Here is a 21,093-nt window from a genome sequence, read left to right as displayed (position 1 = left end):
CCCATCGGGTTTTCCTAACAAGGTTTTAACAAGGCATATTCCATAAATGGTGGACATCCAAGGGGGAGTATTATGAATTCTTGGAGGTTATGGATGACCACCATTACACTCTCCATTAAACCCACATTACCTCCACCATTATTCATCATTAAGGTCTTGTAACTCATGACCTTTCACTATCTTTTCTACACCTATAAATTAGGTGCAATGTATTGTATTTTGTACACTAGAAGCTATGGAATAATATATCACATATTCTCCCTACTTTGTTCTCTTGTTCTTGTATATCCTTTGTTAGTTTCTTAACATATATATATATATATATATATATATATATATATATATATATATATATATATATATATATATATATATATATATATATATATATATATATATATATATATATATATATATATATTATCTTTTTTTTCAATAATTTAATTTTAGTTACTTTTCAATTTTTATGATCCAAAAATTATTAGATTGTTATATTTATTTTATTTTAATTTTTAAATATAAAATATTTGATGTTGATGGGGTAAATGTTACAGATGATACTTTAAGGGATAAGTGTTACACAGGCTATGCTTCAAGGGTGCAAAGTGTATTTAACCCATTTTCTAGACCCACAAAAATTTTAATTTTAATTTTGACTCCAAAATAGTGATTTCCGTTAGATGTTAACATGCAGGTAACAGGGGAGTAAATATGTTTAAAACTGTACTTTTAAGGTGTATTTTGTTCAATTTAGAACAACGAGGACCATAAGTGGAATCGGGCGAAACATATAGGGCAAAAAGTGTAATTCTTCCGCAAATATTACAAAAGTATATATACATACCATTACGCAAGAAGCCTTGTGAGAATTAAATTCAAAACAAAAAAAGAAAAAAAACAAGGCTTGTGAGAATTGAATTCTGGAATGGATACAATTTCCCTCAACCGCCACACGCCATTATATACCATCGCCAAACACTCCACTTTCCTTTCACTACCACCACCATCCCACCGTCGCTTATCCTCTCCAAACAACAACCACTTCCGAATCCAAATGTCCACCGCTGCTGACCCGACCCTCCAACCCGACCCGACCAATTACGACCGCCTGAAAGAGCTCAAACAATTCGACGACTCCAAAATCGGTGTCAAGGGTTTAGTTGACCGTGGCCTCCCCACCATCCCTCGATTCTTCGTCCACCCACCCGACCCGGATACCTCCACCAAACCGGGTTCAAGTACCCGTACCTCCATCCCGGTGATAGACTTCTCCGCTCCCAGGTCAACCCTAGTCAAACAAATCCGCGATTCCGCCTCCGCTCTAGGGTTCTTCCAAATCGTCAACCACGGAATCCCACCGGAAACCGTCAACCGTCTGCTGAGCTCCGCCCGCTCGTTCAACGAGCTGCCGGAGGAGGAGAAGGCGCGTTTCTACAGCCGCGACATGAGCCACGGCGCCGCGTTCTCGACCAATTTCGACCTCTACCAATCGAATGCCGCCAGCTGGCGCGACACCCTGCAGCTCCGCCTGGCGCCCACCCCGCCGGACTGGGACCACGTGCCGGAGAATTGCAAGGACCCGATTGTGGATTGGGATAGGGAAGTGGCGCGGTTCGGGGAGGAGCTGATGGGGTTGCTGTGCGAGGGATTATTGGGTTCGGAGAACGCGGGCCTGTTGAAGGAAATGTCGTGTTTGGATACGAGGATTATGGTGGCGCATTATTATCCGTATTGCCCTCAACCGGAGCTGACCAAGGGGCTGTCGTCGCACACGGATCCTGGTGTGCTGACTGTGCTGGTGCAGAACGAGGTACCCGGGTTGCAGGTGAAGGTTGGGGATGAATGGGTTGACGTGGAACCCGTCGAGGGCGCTATTGTCATCAACATTGGTGATATACTTCAGGTAATCGACACGATTTAATCCTCCAGTGAACTGTCTTTTGATTCGTACTCAGTAAAGCATTATTTAAGCATTATTTAAGCATTATTTCTGTTGTTTTAAAATTTAGTAAATTTACATAATACACCACTCAAAAGGAATTATCTTAGAATAGTTTGCTTCTTGAATTGTTTAGTCAACTTGAAGACTCGGATTATTTCTGGTTTGGGAAGTTATCCTGCATATCGTATATCCGGATGACAATCCTAAAACTATGGAGAATAACGTAGCGGTTTTCAAAAAAAATTGTTCAATGCTCGAATAATCCTTTTTTATAGGGGTTAACTTATCGTATTTAATTGGGGTTTTAACCTTATGTAATCTAACGTCATACCCGAAATCTAATTCAACCTTGAACTCTTCATTTCATTAGAAAAAAAAAAACAAGGGATTTTTTGAGTTATAAGTCTTAATTTTTTTTGCTTGTTTGTTTTTGGTTCCTTCTTCGTGTTTCATGAGTTAAAACATAAAACTCCCAACAATTTGTTTTATGTGTATTTGCATATTAGTTACGTTTAGCTGTCGGTTACAAATTTTTTCTTGTAGATACTGTCGAATGATGAGTACAAAAGCGTGGAGCATAAAGTGGTGGCCAACTCCTCAAAGGATCCGCGAGTATCTGTGGCCGTTTTCTTCAATCCGGGTCGTAGAGAAGACTTGTTTGGACCTCTACAAGGTCTAATTTCCCCCGACAAACCACCGCATTACCGCAAATTTACATTCAAAGACTACATGACTAGATTCTTCTCAAAGGCGTTGGATGGTAAAACCTTGACCAACTACTACAGAGTTTAGAATCATACCGCTATTCCCCCACCCCTCTATAAAATAAACAACGCATCGAAATACGATTTGTCAAAAAATGCATATATGATTAAAATTTGCCATTGTATCTTTATCATATCGATTCTTATTAATCTGCCGAAACATACTGCACAGCTTATTTTATAATGTATGTGATTACTTCTATTGTAATAGCTATGAAGAAATAAAATTGAGTTTATGGTACATTTATTTCTACATACATGGGTTTATATTATTATTCTTGCTTCTGGTGAAGAAGGCCTGATGATGTCACTCTATCCACTAATATGTCCAAGGCTTCTCTCATCCACCACTGCTGGCAATGCTCTCTTGCTTTAGCCACTGTCATCTGCACATTTATATTTGGGGAAAAAAAGGATGATTAATCACTAATAATTTTAATATAAATTAGCAATTAATTAAAGGGTAAACTACGATCACCCCTGATGTAAGGTTAAAGTACGGAAAAAAACTTCTTATGTTTGGGTAATTACAATCACACTTCAACTGTAAATCTTTCTACATGTCCACCCTTATGATGTCAAATCCAACATAATATTCTAGATTCCGTGGAATGTTCTCTAGTTTGTACTCGTTTTGTGTAAAAATGCAGTTTTTGATGCACTACAATCTGATATTTATAAGTCAAGAGACACATTTTATAATCATGATCTTGTTTCAAAATTTGGAGCTCGAATGGGGGGTAAAATGGGTATAAGATGGATAATATTCCATATAATCAGAAGATTCCACTAAATATTACACCGTAAAAGTGGACGTGTAAGAAGATTCGTAGTTGAGGGGTGATTGTAATTACCCAAAATTTAAACTTGGAAAATTTAACCTTATTCTCTGGGTTTGCCAAAATTTACCCTTAATTAAACTTAAAAAAGAAAATACTAATCAGCATCGTGCAGACGCGTACCCATTCTCTTGTACGTTGGGATTTTTCGGGCCAGAAGTCGAGTTGTTGTGCGACAAGCAAAGGGAACATGATGCCTTCATGGTATAGTTCTTGGCTCTTGCTCTTGAACACCCATCTTCCTAATTCACTCTGCACACCACATTATTAATTTCGTAATTGAATAAATTGTTTTTCTACTAATAACAATATTTTTCGTAATGAAATAAATTATTCTTCTAACAAATAACGAAGCAAGTTAATTACCTCGACATTGCCAACAACACCGGCTTCTTCGAGGGACTCTCGAGAAGCACCTCCTTCAGCTGTTTCGTCAAGCTCCCAACCTCCCTGTTTTTATCATTCGTAACTTGTTATATACGCTGAGGTCTTTGAAACTTTTTTATTTATTTTTCGTATTAATAATATAAGTATACAAAAGTTAAGTTACATTTAAGTCTTCCAATCCAACTGTAAAATCTTAGAGAAACCTTAAAGAAAAGGGTATACAAATCACCTTAGGAAACATCATTGCCCGACTATTTTTCGAACTTATCACAAGAACTTCGAACTCTTCATCTTTTGATCTGTTCTTTCCGTGATTCTTGTATCTATAAGGAATGCATCTGCACCAGTAATGGATAATTTCACTTGTAAATTTTGAAGAAGAAGCAAAGAACCCTATAGATAAATTGAACTACGAAGAAAACAATGCATGTGATCGCATAACAAAGATAAACACGGATTATTGTAGTTAGTACCAATCTCTTATATCGAATTGCTAAAAAACAATCCCATGTTATTTTACTGGCAAAAAACACCCCTAGGATTTAGCACACGCTCCCCTAAACCGGGATACTAATTACTACACGAAATTAAATCATAGGAGTTTTTCCAATAAAATTACATATATAGGGTAATTTTTTAATAGTTCAATATAACATATGAGTACCTATAGGCTATATATACTAAATAAATAGGGTAAAATACAAACACCCCCTGATGTATGGTCAATTTACAAAAAACCCCTCTTGTTTGGATAATTACATCTACCCCTCAACTATGAATTTTTCTTACGCCTCCACCCTTATGATGTCAAATTCAACATAATCATCTACATTTCATGGAATGTGCTCTAGTTTGTACTCGTTTTGTGTAAAAATAGAGTTTCTGATGCACCACAATCTGATATATACAAGCCAAAAAACACATATTATGATCATCTTGCTTCAAAATGTAGAGTTCGAATGGGATAAAACGGGTACAAAAGTGATAATATTCCATATAATCTCGAAGATTCCACTAAATTTGAGGAGTTGAGGGGGGCGGTTGTAATTATCCAAACAAGAGGGGGATTTTCGTAATTTGACCATACCTCAGGGGGTGGTTGTAATTTACCCAAATAAATATAATAGTGGGGGGTGTGTGTGTGTGAACTAACCCAACAACAAGTCGATGATGATCTTTGTTGTATCTCTGTAAATGCCTTCCTGTGCGAGAAATCAATAATACCATCTTTTGCAAGCTTTAAAAGATTAATTCAGGATAAATAATAGTAAGTTATTCGGGGAGCTATTGTATGTAATCTGTATATAGCAAATTAATGACACAAATAAATATAATGGGAAGGAGTGTAGCTAGGTTATATATACATTTTAATATAAAGTATAAAGTAAAGCGGCATATGAGGAAAATACCGATAAGAAAAAGCAGCTGCGGCGTTTACTGTGCGTGGAGCACAAAAAGGTGGGCGAATCATGCTGAATTATTTCAAGGGTTAATTGCGACGAATAATCAATTACCAGATATTTATAATATTTCAGAGTTTACCAAATGCATTATTATATTGTTTTCAGAGTTTACCAAATGCATTATTATATTGTTTGCTGTATCATGCATGCATGTTACAAGTATACTTTTATGGAAGAGAGGACAAATGTCAATTATGTACTACTCCCTCCCGCCCATATTATATGTCGTTTTGGATGATTGCATGTCGTTTTGGATGATTGCGTGTATATTTTTTTATTTTTTTTGGTGATGAAGGAACCCCTTTGAACCTGAGTCAATTGACACAAACTCACTTGCTCAAAGCGCTAAGTCATCCCTTGCGAGATGTTACGCGTATATTAAGATAGTCAATCAATATGCATAGATTATAACAAAAATAACATAGTAAATACTAAAATACCCTTGTCATTAATTATTTTTTAATTTACTAATTAAGAGTAATGAGGGGCAAAATAGAAAAAAAAAATTACGATTAGTACCTTATTGGAACTAAAATGACAAATAATTTGGCAAAAAAAACAAAAAGACACGAGACAGAGGAACTAATTTCTTTCTTTTCCGACTGTCACATTACTACACTACTCGAACAATAACAAATTTTTATATGCTTCCGTGGTGGTTTTACCAGTACTCCAAACATAAAATAGTCTCTTGAGTTAAAACACTTATTTTTACATAATTAGGCAAAAAATGTTACACATGTTGCGATTTATGAGATTAATATTTCAAAGTGTCGCAAGTGCATATTTGTGGTTTGTATCATGCCACAATATTGTCGTAGAAGAGAGTGATAATGTTGCACCGATATATATATATATTATTTTCTGATCTGAATGATGGTTTATTGATACAGAAAAATGATATTACTTCACTAATCCTGCCTCAAATTTGGAGGTTATGATATGGCCATTATCATCACAAAATTATATTTTTCTCTTTATCTTTTAAATTCTGAGGCATAATATACTATATATAGATATATAGCTATAGCCTATATACATGTGTGTGTATAATATAATATGAATATATAAAGAAGTAGGGATGCGGAATGACTCACGTCGCAGTCCAACAACGACCAATTGTAGTTCATCAACTGCTGTAACTTCTTTGATGTTTCTTTCACTTTAATAAATTTGATTAACTAATTCTACAATTTTTTTTACATTTTCAACTTAAAATTGTATATTTTCGATTATACAGCGTAGTACAGTCATATTTATTAAATTATATTAAAAACGATTATTATTTACGAAAAAAATTCAATCAACATTCATAAAAGAACATGCACAAATAATCATCATTATATTGTATATTAAAAAAAACCTACAGATCTTACATATGCCTATACATGCATGACGACATATGACAATATTTGACTATATATGACTACATATGATTACATAGATGAATCTCTTCAATTGTCATGTTGTTTGCTCATCTCCTTCAACATCATCGACTGGAGAGAGAAATAAACCGTCTGTCTTCACATCTGGAAAAAAAATTGAAAGAGAAATACAAAGATAACGAAAGAGAGAGGGGACAGAAGACGTGAACGAATGAGAAAAGTAGCTTGAGGTGGGAGCGGTTTTGAAGAATCTATTATTGGATTCTTCGATGACCTGGACATGTATAAAACCAAGGATTAATAGTTGACATCATCATTGAAAGCAAATCACGTGCAATTAAACAAGATAATTAAAAATTTGTAATTTTTAACGAGTTCACCTACACCATGTAAAACGCGTATTAGCTAGTGATACCCATGGTGACAATATTTTCTGCTTAATCATTTCAAAATTAATGTTATTACTCAAAAGATTATTTCTTGTAGTGTTATGAATCTATAGCAAGTATAGCCCAATAAATATTTCTTTTTCATTGAGAATCGAATTTTATGTTTATATTATGTAGTATAATAAATTAATAATATATAATACATGAATAAAATATGTCTTATATGTTAAAACTTATATCTATAACTCGTTTTGTCAATAGTTATCTATTTTATTTTAAATCTTGTCTTATAAAGCTTTGAATTTAGTTACTATGCTTACTGATTTTTAATTAGAACGTATTAACTCTAATTTACTCTTCACATTTATCATTGGTGTAATGCATGTTGGTTCCAATTTAAGATTTTATGATTGGTCACTCATTTTAATTTCTAAATAGTTTGCCGTAAAACTTATAAATTATTTAAAAAAAAAACATGTTTAAATTATAATGAGTTTCGACCCGTAAAGATTAGGTCCTACTATAAACCTTCAACCCACCTATCCTAAAACCGTTGAAAACCGATATAAGTAATTGGTTCTTTGAAATCAAGAACCGTTGTTTAAGGGGTCGAGGGTGAATTTTGCTAGAACTTGCCCCTAGTAGAAATTTTTCAAAATATTAGAAACTGAATATTATGAATAAAAGAATGAAGTTCTGAAATAATTTTGGATAAAAAAATAGAACTACTTGGTCCATAGTTTGATAATTAAAACACTTTTTAATCTTCTTGAGCTCATCCAGACTAATCATTTTTCCTGTGATCTTGGGCTACTATTGCTCAATGAACTTGAATCTGTAATATATTATATATGTGTCACTATTTTGATGAAGCAGACTTTCGAATAATTTAATTTGCCCAAATTATATATAGGGCTAATGATAAAATAATTAATCCAAATTAATTGTTTGTAAAATTCAAAGTAATCCACTCTTGTCGTCACACACAAAAAAACAATTAAAAAAAAGGTGTCGGTTGGAGTTAAAAATAAGTTTTGATTCCAGCAACTTTTGAAATTGAAGCGGTCAAATCACGTGCACCAGAACAGGACAATTAGCGCCCGCACCCTCAGAAATTTTCCGGTTGGCCGGTTTTCTCCGTTTTATTTTTTGGGTTTTCTTTTCCGCGGTTTTTATTGGATAAAATTAGGGGTGGCAATTTCTCAACTTGGACCGGATCCGATCCGGATTCATGTGGATCGGATGCAAAAGGAACCGGATCCAATATCAACCTACATGAATAGATTTAATGTGGATCGAGTTTAGACCGATCCGGATTAGATCCACATGGATTCATTGCATCTTTAATTCAACTTATGAGGTTGAATATCTCAACTTTTAGGGTTTAATATCTCAACTTATGTAGTTTAATATCTCAAGTTTCACAATTACACATATTCACACACACTCTTTTCACACACACATATACACATACACATACACACTTTTTACACACACACACACTTTTTTACACCACACGCACACACACTTACACATGTACATACACACTATTGTTTATATATATATATATATATATATATATATATATATATATATATATATATATATATATATATATATATATTTACATTTATATACATGTTTATATATACACACACATACACTCACATACACACACACACACACACTCTGTTTACACACACACACACTCACATACACAAACACACACACTCGTACACACACACTCGTACACACACACACACACACACTCTGTTTACACGTACACACACACACACACACACTGTTTACACACACACACACACACTCTGTTTACACACACAGATACATGTATATATATGTAAACACACACACACACACACATATATATATATATATATATATATACACACACATACACTCACACACACACACACACACACACACACACACACACACACTCTCTCTCGGTTTACACACACACACACACTCACATACACACACACACTCGTATAAACACACATACACACACACACTCGTATAAACACACACACACACACACTGTTTACACACACAAAGACATTAACATACACACACACACACACACCACTGTTTTACAATTAAATTTTTAATTAAAATAATATTTTGACTTTTTTTTTTGAGAAAATTGTGTTGGTATTTAATTGGGTTTTGATTGGATCCAATATGACCCACTTTATTTTGTAATTAAACTTTTAATGGAGTTAAAGTGGATCCACATGGATCCAGTTTTAAAAAAATATCAACTGGATCCGATCCGATTTGTTTCAACTAAACTTAATCTAAACCGGATCCTTATGAACCGAACCGGATCTAATCGGATCCATGGAACCGGATCCAAATTGCCACCCCTAGATAAAATAGATACATTGAATGTAATGTAAAATACTGGACACACTTTACGAATTACCCTACAAGTAGTAAAGTAGAGTATTGATTTCTCATTCTAAATATCTAATCACTTGCAATTTGATTGTATCCAAGTAATGCAATAATGGTTTGTTTGCTATCAACTAAAATTGTAAATTAAAATATTCAACAATTAAACAATTATAATAACATGATCTAAGATATTATCTTCATCCATCCTTACTCTATCACCTCTCTTTCCGGAAGACGGTTAGAGGTTAGAGTAGTGATCAAGAAGGTAACTTGGGGCTTTGGTCTTTCTATATTTACTTATAAACAATCTATTTCATGATTAATGAAATTCTATGTTTGGCAAACTATATCTACTGTCCCGTTTTATTATGCATAGATATTGACCTTATAGTTATTATCAAATTACTATGAATTGATCGAGGAAAATCATGAGATAATTCATTTAGTAAAATAACTATTACACAAGTTCTTAATCAATGGGTTACACCAATAATTTGGATAATGACATTTTTCCGTTATTTGAGACTAGCACTTTGTGAACGTGAGTTGAGTCTCATCAATTTCAATGTATAGACATTAGCATACTTGAGTGGGTGCTCATAGTCGTTGAGTTCACTGAACTCCCTCGTCCTATAATCTCTAAGTGGTTTCCATTAATCGAGTAGAGATTCTATGATTATAGTTATACACCATTAGTTCTTAGGACCTAATACATCACTGCGACTTTATAAGAGGAGGACCAACTGTGCTGTGACCTGCCCCTGAGTCTCCTCGAAGACCGCTCCAAGGGCCAACGTTCGCACAGTCTACGATCTAGTGAGAGTCTGTGCATTGTAGTTAGAGATTTGACCTTTTGCTTAATTGCATGGATGTCGTATATGTTCTTCTAGTATATCGTCCAAGGAATTTTCAGCCGAAGTGGAAAGTATAGTGATTAGAGAAAGGAGTTTCACTAAGTCAAACACGACTGAACTTTATAGCTTTAGAACGATCGGATGGTTATCGAATATTACTAGAGGTCTCGGTGAACCAATGCGATGTGATCCTAACTAGTTCCAACACGAAGAATTGGAAGAAGAGAAAGCGTGTGAGTATAATAAAGTTGGTCGTGTTCAGAATGATAAGAATCATCATAAGGGAGTTGATTGAAGAGCTCATGATTTGGAATTGTAAGAAAAGAAAGAGAATAATTCGTTGGACAAGTCGAATTCCATGCATCCACGATTCTCGCCTATCTGACAGTTTTACCGTTTGAGTTATAACTCTCTCACCCGAAGTCAATTTAGATTGATTCAAAATTATTCTAATAGCTAACGGAAAGATCTAAAACTTTCATGTTTTTACCAAAGAGAGATTCGAAGTAAAACAATGACGAAATCGAGCTTGAACTACTTGTACGTGCACAACCAAAAGTGTCTACGCGAGTTTAGAAGAGTGATTGAGAAGTCGACTTGATGTTCAAGTTATTGAATTTATGCACATTTTTATTTTAGGATTTATTATGTTTTTATTATTTTAGAGTTCTTTTATGGTTAGGATTTTCTTATTTATTTGTTTCCTTATTATATTTTAGGTAAGAGTCCTTTTCCTTGTGAAAAATGAGTCTTTTTAGATCTTATAAATAGGGTTGCCGATTTGGCTTATTTTAATGAACGGGTTTTTAATGAAATTTTGAGATTATTCTTGTTTGGTTCATCAAGAACTTTTCGAACATATCGGAGGATTCCGTTTCTCCACCCCAACTTATCAATCGATCTTTCACAATCGATTGTGGCGTCTTCACATACCAAGGTTATTGCCTCTTTATAGGCAACGTGTTGCGGTTCCACCCTTTGATTCCTTCTTTTGGACGGTCCAGGATTTGATATCTGAAGTATTGATATCAGGTCTCGTCACATGGTTGATGTGGTTCATATCATTCTCCACCTCTTCAAAAGGATTCGCCTTCGAATCCGAACCTTCTATTTCTTCCTCTTCGACCTCGACCTCAACATTCTCAGTTACCTCTACCTCAACTAGTACATCACACTTCCTAAATCTGCTACAATGTTCTCATTCTCAAATCCTTGACGAGTATCTTCCTTTTCAAGTGGCGATAAAGAATCACCTTTCTCTTCAATTCCTCGTAGTCCGACCACAAATTCATGAATGGCTTGTTCAAACAATCTGAAGCAGCATGCCCAAAATCCAAACACCAAAAGCATTTAGTATCATAAATTGAATGAGATTGAGAAGAATAATAACCTCTTTCTTTAGGCTCATATGGAGGATTGAACGTGCCTCTCTTGGTATTGATTCCTTATCCCGGTTTGATGAAAACCTCCACCGTAATTTTCGACTCGACGATCTTCTTTTTTCTAACTTATTGGCATGGGATTAATGAACTGCGGACTTAGATGATCTAGGATGATCAACCAACTCTCGCTCGTAATACTCATAATGACCTCGTCTGGTCGATCGAACTGAACCCCTCGCCGCATATTAACATCTCCTGGTGTTGCAGCTGTCACACCATATCTTCCATCACTATATACCTCCTTATCACGATGAGGTACAACAGGTTGGTGAACATCACGTCGTACGTATGGCCCTCGAACATGTTGATCTTTGCATAGTTCCTTTAGTTGGGTAACATTTCTTTCCATCCGATCTTGGAGTTCCTGGAAGCGTTTTTCTATTGACGACATCCTACGTTGTTCAATTCTTTCTCCTTTATTACCGACCTTCTCAGACATGATCAAAGTATTCTTTTATTTTTTATTTTTTATTTTTCGTTTTTTTTGTTTAATTGACTCAGAAGAACTAACTTAGACTCTAGGAAACTTCAAACAAAAAATAAATTTTGAATTTTTTTTTTTTTGTTTACGAAGACTTTAGACAACAAAACTCAAGAAAAGATGAGATAGACTAGATGACACAACAATAAACTTAAAGATAGGCGAACATGTTTTGGATGTTGGCTCTGATACCAACTGATACGAACCCCGTAGAACTTGTTACGGGACCCAAATACCTTACGCGGAAGCAAAATCGAAACATCCAAAAATAAAGATTCAAAAGGGTTGACCCGAATATATGTTTTGTCAAAGGGACGGTACTGTACACAAACTATAATTTATGGTTCTTGCACGCGGCACTTCATTTATATATAAGGATCATGACACGTAGTTTCTAGCCATCAATCATGGTTCATTGGGCATTAACCGATATCATCGACGATGAAGATTAAAATATGTTTTAATCTTAATCGGGACAATTGGGACGAGTCCGTAATCGAATAAATGATTACTCTAATCACAAAGAGTTGTGGGCCCATGACTAGCTTATACTTGAACCATTGAGGGTCATACGAGATGATTTCTTAATATGGTGAACTAAGAGTAATTAGTTGATCTTAGCTAAATCGGAGTTCAATATGATTGAATCTAAATTTCGCAATAGTTGATTATGAATTAGAAGAATAAGAGGAAAGCATTTTAATAGATTTCAAGTGGACTTTCTAAATTGAGATTTTTTTCCAATTTGGATTTCTAATTTGATAAGTTTACAAAAGTGGAAATTTTAAAAATGCAGTATAGTACTCGAAATGACGAGTAGATTATATCCTCACGAATATATAATTGTTATATTTTTCCGAGTTGCCATATGAGAGTTATTAGGAACCTAAGTATTAGTTCTAGAAGATTCCTAATGTAGCTACTTGAATTTTAGGTCGAGTAGAAGACTTGACCTATAAGTCAAATAACTCTATAAATAAGAGGCTTAGGGTAGAGAGAAAAACATACACAAAAAACAACACAACAACAAGCTCTCTTCTTTCTCTCTTTTTCGGCCGCCCCCCTCTCACCCTTCCCGATGTTGTCGCAGTAGTGCCGCCACTGTGCGTCGTCATGGTTGTTGCTGGAAGTCCTTTTTCCTTAGTTTTCTTCTTCCATTTATTTCACCTATTTAATTTAACCAATGGTTTTCTAGTGCAAGCTATTGGTGGATTAATAGGTGAAATCCAACTCCGACGAAGAAGATTAGCGTGGAATATCTCAACTAAGGACTTCTGTGAAACCACTGAGACTATGTTCTAAGAAGCTTACATTCAACGAGTAAGTAATCCAATCTCGTTTTATTAAGTAGATTATTATGATTACTTGACTATATGATTTGCATGATTTTATTTGAGTTAAAATAAATACATAATTAAGCATGCTAGTAGAGAATGACTTGTTTGATGAATTTATGTTCATAAAATTCGCATGATAGAAAAAATTTAAACTTCCACTGTGTATGCATGCTAGATTCCCAACAATTATATCAGCTATGCATTTATTAATTCATGCTTACTAACCAGAACACAAAGTTATTGCACGCGACGTTCAACTGTTGTGCAACCTAATATGAAAATTCACTCCATATGTGTATTAAAGTAGATCAAACATATAATACTAATCGAGATAGTTATATTTTTTGTATCTATACTTCCAACCTAAAATTATTTTAGCGATCAATTTTTTTCCACAAATTTAGTCCTCAAACTTATAATTTTTTTACACTTTGGTTGGGCTCAAGTTTTTCATTTAACTTTGATGGAGTTGTCACTTGCACCGCACGAGTTGACACACTCTCTCAGTCCATTTGACAGTCTAGACATAAGATGGAGTGACACATTATCTCTCCCCTTATAAAAACCCTAATTTCCCATAATTTTGCAAGTGCTTACCATGTCTTCTGTTTCATGCTATAGTTATTTTTTGGTTTGATTCATTCGTGATTCTCGGAATGTTAATTTCAATTTAGTTCAATGGAAAAAAGAGGTGCCTGTCTTTAAGTGTTATCTGTTTTTCATAGAATTTTTATGTCTTTTCTGCAAATACAAGAGGAGGGTTCATCCTCTGTTACTTCATCTTCACTCCAAATGTTTAAACCTATGATGCCGTTTTCACCTAGTTAAATGATCTCTCCATATCCATGGCTCAAGGATCTAAAGCCTAAAGAGATGTATAATAATCAAATTTCACGAAAATAGGAGGAGGTTTATAGGGAATTATGGAGAATTAGGGATTTTGGAGATACAAATACTAGGAGAAAATGTTGTGCCACACCAGCTCATGTTTAGACTTTCAAATGGATTGGGTATGTGTTCCAGATCTATTTTGACTGTTAGAGGAACGTCACATGCGACGCACGTGACAATTTTGTCCAAGTTAATCGGGAAACTTGATGGCCGAACGAAGACTGTCAAAAAGTGGTAAGTTTGAGGACTAAATTCGTAAAGGCGAAGTTTGAGTACTAAAATCATTTTAGGGGGCAAGTATAGGGACTAAAAGTATAATTATTCCACATTAATCACTAGTTCCAATCATAACAATATGTATTCACGTTACCATGCACCCATGTAACAAGTGTTAGTCCTGTTATTTCCATTGCATAAAACGGGTAATGAATTTATCAAAATGGTCGGATAAATTAGTTGGTGAAAAATACGAAAATATTAGCCGAGGCGAGTAAGCTATTTCCTTAAGATGAAATTGCCCCACTACGGTTCTTACAGTTATTTGACAATCGTCTCCCAAGATACAGCGGCTAAAATCATAATATAAACACTCAAATTTTCGAGTACAACAAACATTACTTTGTGTCTCAAACTTTCAGATCTAATACGGAAGAAACTATTCTACGAAGAATATTCCTGGGCAATAAAGAAAGAAGAGTTCCATAAAAAAAATTATGGAATTTATTTTATATATATTGTTAGGTTGATTCATGAGGGTTTAATTTATACATGTTCTAATGTTGTGACCAAAAAACACAACCTTTAGGAAAATGAACTATTGAAAAGGCACTACACCTTTTCATAAATGTCAAATACCTACTCACCCGAATAGTTGTTTAAACATCTTTCCAAAATTTGTTTTTCATTCATATTAAAATAACTTTATGGGTAAATTACACCCACACCCCTGAGGTATGCTTAAATAACTTTAAGGTCCCTGTGGTATCGATAATTACACTCATCCCCTTGAAACGTAGTTATAAACTCTAATGGGATAATGCATTGGATACGCTATTACAATAGAGTTCTAATGGACTATTGGTTTCAGGAAGTGGTGGAGACAACAAAGAGTTATGGTTAATTTAAGAAATATTGGGGGGAGTCATGTCACCCTATAACTCCCCATAACTCTATGTTATCTCCACCACTAGCTAAAAGTAATAGTCCATTGGAATCCTATCGGAATAATGTATCCAATGCATTATCCCGTTAGAGTTTCTAACTACGTTTCAGGGGGTGAGTGTAATTATCGATACCATAAGGACCTTAAAATTATTTAAGCATACCACAAGGGTGTGGGTGTAATTTACCTTAATTTTATTTCAATAAAATTTTCCACAACCCCTCACATGAATGAAATTAACGAAAAATGATAGATTGTATCGAGAGTTCAATTGGAACTATTGCACTGGGATAGGTAGAGGAAAATTACACTTTATGCCCTAAACTTTACCACTAAAACGATTTATGTCCTCAAATATTTTAATCCACGAAACATGTCCTAAAACTTGCCACTTTTGATCAATTTACGTTAGGCCGTTAACGTCGTCAGCCAACTTCGACGAAAATAACACGTGTGGCTCTCGTGACGTCTATATGGCCGTTAAATATGACGTGGAATAACTACCTACATCGATCTGGCGAAATAAAAAGACGTGGAGAGTGACACGTAACTCTCTTCCTTTATTTCAATCTCACCAACACTCACGTTTCATTACAACAAAATTTATTGAAACATAAAGCAAAAACCCTACCCCCAAATTACCTATAGGAAGCTTAAGACTGAGGTGAAATTCCGCAACAAAATTGCCCAACCCTAATTTCGCAGAGTTTCGAACATTTGTGGAGCTGGGACATCAGAATCGAGCAACAATTTTTTATTTTGAGTAAGTTTCTTCAAAGTTAATATCTTTCAACTTTGATTTTGGGATTTTGGGAGGTGTGTGGTATTTTTGACTTCACCCAAAGCAGCGCGGCGTCTTGAAGGGAAGAACTCTTGGAATGTAAGAAAGTCTGGATTTTTTATGGGTTTATGACTTCGAGTTTGGCATGGATTTGACCAAGAATGTAGATCGGAATGAAAATTTGAGAGTGTGTTGAGGAGATTGAAAGAGATTTTGGAATTGGATGGCTAGGGTTTATGAGATGAACCGTGAAGTGTGATTTGGGAGAGTGGGGTAGAAATGTGAGGGAAAATTAGTACATTTGTTTGCCAGGTCAACATTTCAATGCCATATGTTATTCCACGCCACATTTAACGGCCAGATAGACGTCACGTAAGCCACACGTGCTATTTCCGTCCAAGTTTGTTGATGATGTAACGGCATAACATAAATTGATCAAAAGTGGCAAGTTCGAGGACTTATTTCGTGGATTAAAATATTTCAGGACATAAATCATTTTAGTGGTAAAGTTTAGGGACATACAACTGTAATTTTTCCGGATAGGTAGCTTATAGCTTTGAACCTTCCTTAATGATATACCATCAGATTTACTTGGCTAATTAGTGAACGTGATGCGATGTTTTGAACTATCCGTCTTTTGTGTAAACAAAGACAATGATATCCACACAATAGTTTTCCCACATTTCATCAGTTCTCATGGTTGTGTCCATTTTGGTCCTGGAGCACATCTTGGATTCATAAGTGTTTGTCATTTTGAAGAGGCTCACACTTCTGCATTTAGATTGGTGATGTCCTATTAAAGGTATCGTGCCAATACTTCATCATTTTTTTCAAGGTTTTGGAATTATTAAAAGCTTTCGCTAAATGTTTACCACTGAAATGAGTTGGAAATATATAATTCCATAGAATATATACTCCTTAGTGCATCACTGAATTTCCATAGCTTAGTTGTCCTTTTTGAACCAGTTCTTGGGATCCAGTCATCATGGTTGGGTTACCAGTTATATATAATTACCACTTTAAAAATTCTTAATTTGTGGGTTTAATCTCACTCTCCTATACATGCAAGGTGTTTGATATGTTTGACTTTTCGTAGCGGATCCGCTATTAACCATTGATTTTCATAATCTATGTTAATTATTTATGTTGAGATGAATTGCCAAACATGGTCTTATGTGTATGACAAATGTGTCGATATTTGTATTATACATGTCGTTTGTGTCTTTCTCATAATCGATTCTCTATTGAAACTTATTATAATTGCAGGCATTGACTCAGTCCGACAAGAACATCCTCCAACAATTTTATCACTGATTCGGTCCAACAAGAACATCCTCTAACAATTTTATAAAGTTTATTCAACTTCTTTTCTAACTTTATCTAAAACTATATATTCAAATTTCACCATGAATCGAGCTATTAATTTTTCTTTGAGGATTTCCAAGTTACATAATCTTAGTGGACTCATATGTCCAATATACTTTTCTAATACAATTGAGATTTCTTTAATGGAATCCATTTGTAGGCAATACTTAGATTACCTAAGAACCCTTATAATATCATTGAATGATTATGTTTTATCAGATTACATATCTACTAGTTTGCAGTTCATTATACTGTCAAACTATGCAAACAAATTTGTAATTAAACCATTATTCATCATTATTTTTGGCAAAGTAAATACTTGGTATTTAAACAACTTGATCAATTATCTAGTATTATCTCAACATGAGACTTTCAATAAGACTATATTTGTCTTGGTGAATTTAATCTATGACATTACATCGTCTAGACCCATATCTTTCATATCAAACCATTTTATCGATATTTTCTCAATGTTCAAGATACTATCATGACAATGATCTCATGATTATAAACATCATCTTCTAATTTAAACACACTTGTCATACTCGTTAATACAATGATTATTTGATAACACAATTTTATCAAATATTACTTTACAATGACATAACGAGTTTCAATATCGTGTTATAAATCATCAATATTTTCTATAGCTGCTAACGTAGCTTTATAGGATCACACTTTTAATCCTTCTTTTCAAAAAACCATCTAAACCTTAATGGTTTACTACTTGGAAAAAGACAAACTAACTTCCAAGTACATTCATCCAATGTCGACAATGTTTCATTAATTGTCATTATTCCATTTATAACTCATAAGTTATAAAATCAAATCAAAGTCAAAAGAATTGATTTTTTTATTGGTCATCTTGGTTGTTCATCACATTAATAGAACAACTTGCACATATCTTAGCTTTATTGTTCATCACTTTAATGTCTTACCTCTTGCCCATATTTATAATTTCTTTTATTTAGAAGTTATTTATTTTCTTTCTTTACAAGAAAATACAATATAATTTTGAATAAAGAGTGTCTATATTGTGCACAATTACTATTTGCATATTCAATAATTACGCACTTATGTATTTTAAGCCTTTAAACTTAGGTTCTTATTTCTTGGCCTAAAACACCCCCATATGTCTTAAAATTCAATAATTTAGTTAACTCGAGATATCTAATTTCCCCCGCAAACTTTAGAGTGTGTATTCTAGAACTTATCAATATGATATCCATAAAATTTTTCCAAGAGTTTGAGTACCCATTTTTAATTCATTTGTCAAAGTTGGTTTTTTATTCACATAGCATTTAAATGTTTTGAAATCTTTATTTTTATTTCATTAATCGGGATACACAATGCAACAAAATACGTTTCTCCTTTAATTTAAATCACCATTATGATTTAATTGCAGAAGCATTGTATTTCTTTATCTCAAGAAAACCCAAAAGATAATTCTTTTTAGATACATAAATCTTGTCAATAAACAAGAGAATATAATATCTCCAAATCGTGGTTGATATCCACTAATCAAAATTACAATTAGAATGTTCAAATTGTAATCTTAACCGCTCATAACGTAGGACTGTATGTCCTCAATATGCTGTTCAAAATTCAGCACTATCCAACAATTGAATTCTTTGAAACAAGCTGTCGAGTAGGTTGCTGAAGGTTTTCCGTTCAAAAGCAGCACTTGCTGTTTAATCACATATTAGATATTTAGGTTTTCAAAACCCGATCTCCATTGTTCACAATTTATATCAATGTTTTATTAACATGATATCCAAAAATAATATTGATCCAATGGTTCGATGTTCTTTAACATTCTTTTGGCATACACTGCTCATGCGCTCTTTCAAAATTGAGCTTCTCTTTCTTTCCATTTCATTTCAATCATGCTTTTAATTTCACAATAGCATGAATTTAACATGCATAAACATAAGGTTTGAGCCGTGAACATGACTTTTATACTATTTAACCGTAGAAAGAAGTAATAGGTCAAACATACCTCATCATTACAATATAACATATACATGAGCATAATAATAAAAATGAAGTTTGAACTTACTATATCATAGCATAAATTATTTCATTATCCAAAATAATGAATTAATATCACATAAACCATGAAAGAATAGACGAGCTATTTCATGTAATTAACATAATATACATACCACGAGATTTTAAGGAATGAAAGTTAAATTTGTCCTTATACATTAATAAGATAATCCAATCCTTCCATAGATTCAAAATTATGTTTTATCCGTATAGACTGAAATTAGTCCATATTCTATAGATAAAATCATACAATGATATAACATGATCGCATAGATACTAAAAAGTAAGTAACATACATTATCATTTATTAACTTATTATGTTTTATGCTTTTTTATATAATTGACTATGATTTCATTTTATCACTACTCACTTATGTAATCAGTCAATATTTATTTTTATTTTTATTTTTATTTTTATTTTGGTATTTCTAAATAATCATATTAACATGATAACGTTCACTTACTATTCATGGTATGTCACTAAAAAACTTTATTATGAGTTTTGTATGAAATACGTTTTATTTAAGAATTTAAGAAAATAAACTTCGACTTTCGAAATAAATTATAATATATGAAATTATTATCATACTTTTAATATAGCATAATATTAATAATAATTAGTTTGAGTTTACATTATTTTATTTTCATATTTGTGCAATTTACGTGATAAAAATTATATGAGAACTAATTTAAAGTTTGGAACTGCTTTAGGTATCTAATGTTTAACTTAAAATAAAATGATTTATTTTAAAATAAACTAGTATTCACCCGTGCGATGCACGGGGCGACATATTTTTGACTGAAAATACATGTCTCAAAAATAAATTTAAGCAGATAACAATTATTACGGTCACTGAATCTAAGTACATAACGTAATCGACCAACGATAATAAAAATATGTTATAAGTGTCATGTTCTTCATAGTTATAATATAAGAATACTATTAAAATATCAGTATATCGTCAAAAATAAATCTTAAAGATAATAAGAACTGCACCGAGCACCATAGGGAAATGACTGAAAATAACATCGCACCGGGGAAAATATATAGTTAAGAAACACCTGCAAAAGAATAAGTTCTTTAAAAATAAAATAAAAAGCATGTTACATGAATAAATGATAAATATGAATATATTTTCTACCT

General features: G+C 33.6%; 2 protein-coding genes across 2 annotated transcripts; one reads left to right on the top strand and one right to left on the bottom strand.

Annotated features, from left to right (window-relative positions):
• Positions 1-855: 855 nt before the first annotated feature.
• Positions 856-2,947, top strand: LOC105971185 (1-aminocyclopropane-1-carboxylate oxidase homolog 1). Its single transcript, XM_088826333.1, has 2 exons — positions 856-1,903; positions 2,486-2,947. The coding sequence occupies exons 1-2, from the start codon at positions 926-928 to the stop codon at positions 2,732-2,734; spliced, it is 1,227 nt and encodes a 408-aa protein (XP_088682459.1). The 5' UTR covers positions 856-925; the 3' UTR covers positions 2,735-2,947.
• LOC105954267 (nudix hydrolase 17, mitochondrial) lies at positions 2,797-5,263 on the bottom strand. The gene is made up of 5 exons (XM_012977938.2): positions 5,086-5,263; positions 4,162-4,270; positions 3,912-3,995; positions 3,669-3,797; positions 2,797-3,092 (listed from the first exon to the last, which is right to left on the bottom strand). Exons 1-5 carry the CDS (start codon positions 5,157-5,159, stop codon positions 2,979-2,981), a joined length of 510 nt encoding a protein of 169 aa, XP_012833392.2. The 5' UTR covers positions 5,160-5,263; the 3' UTR covers positions 2,797-2,978.
• Between the last annotated feature and the right edge of the window lie 15,830 nt (positions 5,264-21,093).

This window comes from Erythranthe guttata, chromosome 12, assembly GCF_056151865.1.
Source record: "Erythranthe guttata isolate IM_541 chromosome 12, IM_541, whole genome shotgun sequence".
In the NCBI taxonomy this organism is placed as follows: domain Eukaryota; kingdom Viridiplantae; phylum Streptophyta; class Magnoliopsida; order Lamiales; family Phrymaceae; genus Erythranthe; species Erythranthe guttata.
The sequence above is the reverse complement of the archived record's forward strand: the minus strand, read 5'-3'. Positions and strand labels throughout refer to the sequence as shown.

Bases quoted from the DNA above. Each gene is read 5' to 3' on its own strand.
- LOC105954267 (XM_012977938.2), bottom strand. From the start codon at position 5,159: ATGGTATTATTGATTTCTCGCACAGGAAGGCATTTACAGAGATACAAC. The intron at 3,996-4,161 runs GTGATTTGTATA...TGATAAAAACAG, and splicing joins GGGCAATGATGTTTCCTAAG to GGAGGTTGGGAGCTTGACGA. The intron at 3,798-3,911 runs GTAATTAACTTG...TGTGGTGTGCAG, and splicing joins GTGTTGTTGGCAATGTCGAG to AGTGAATTAGGAAGATGGGT.
- LOC105971185 (XM_088826333.1), top strand. From the start codon at position 926: ATGGATACAATTTCCCTCAACCGCCACACGCCATTATATACCATCGCC. The intron at 1,904-2,485 runs GTAATCGACACG...TTTTTCTTGTAG, and splicing joins ACATTGGTGATATACTTCAG to ATACTGTCGAATGATGAGTA.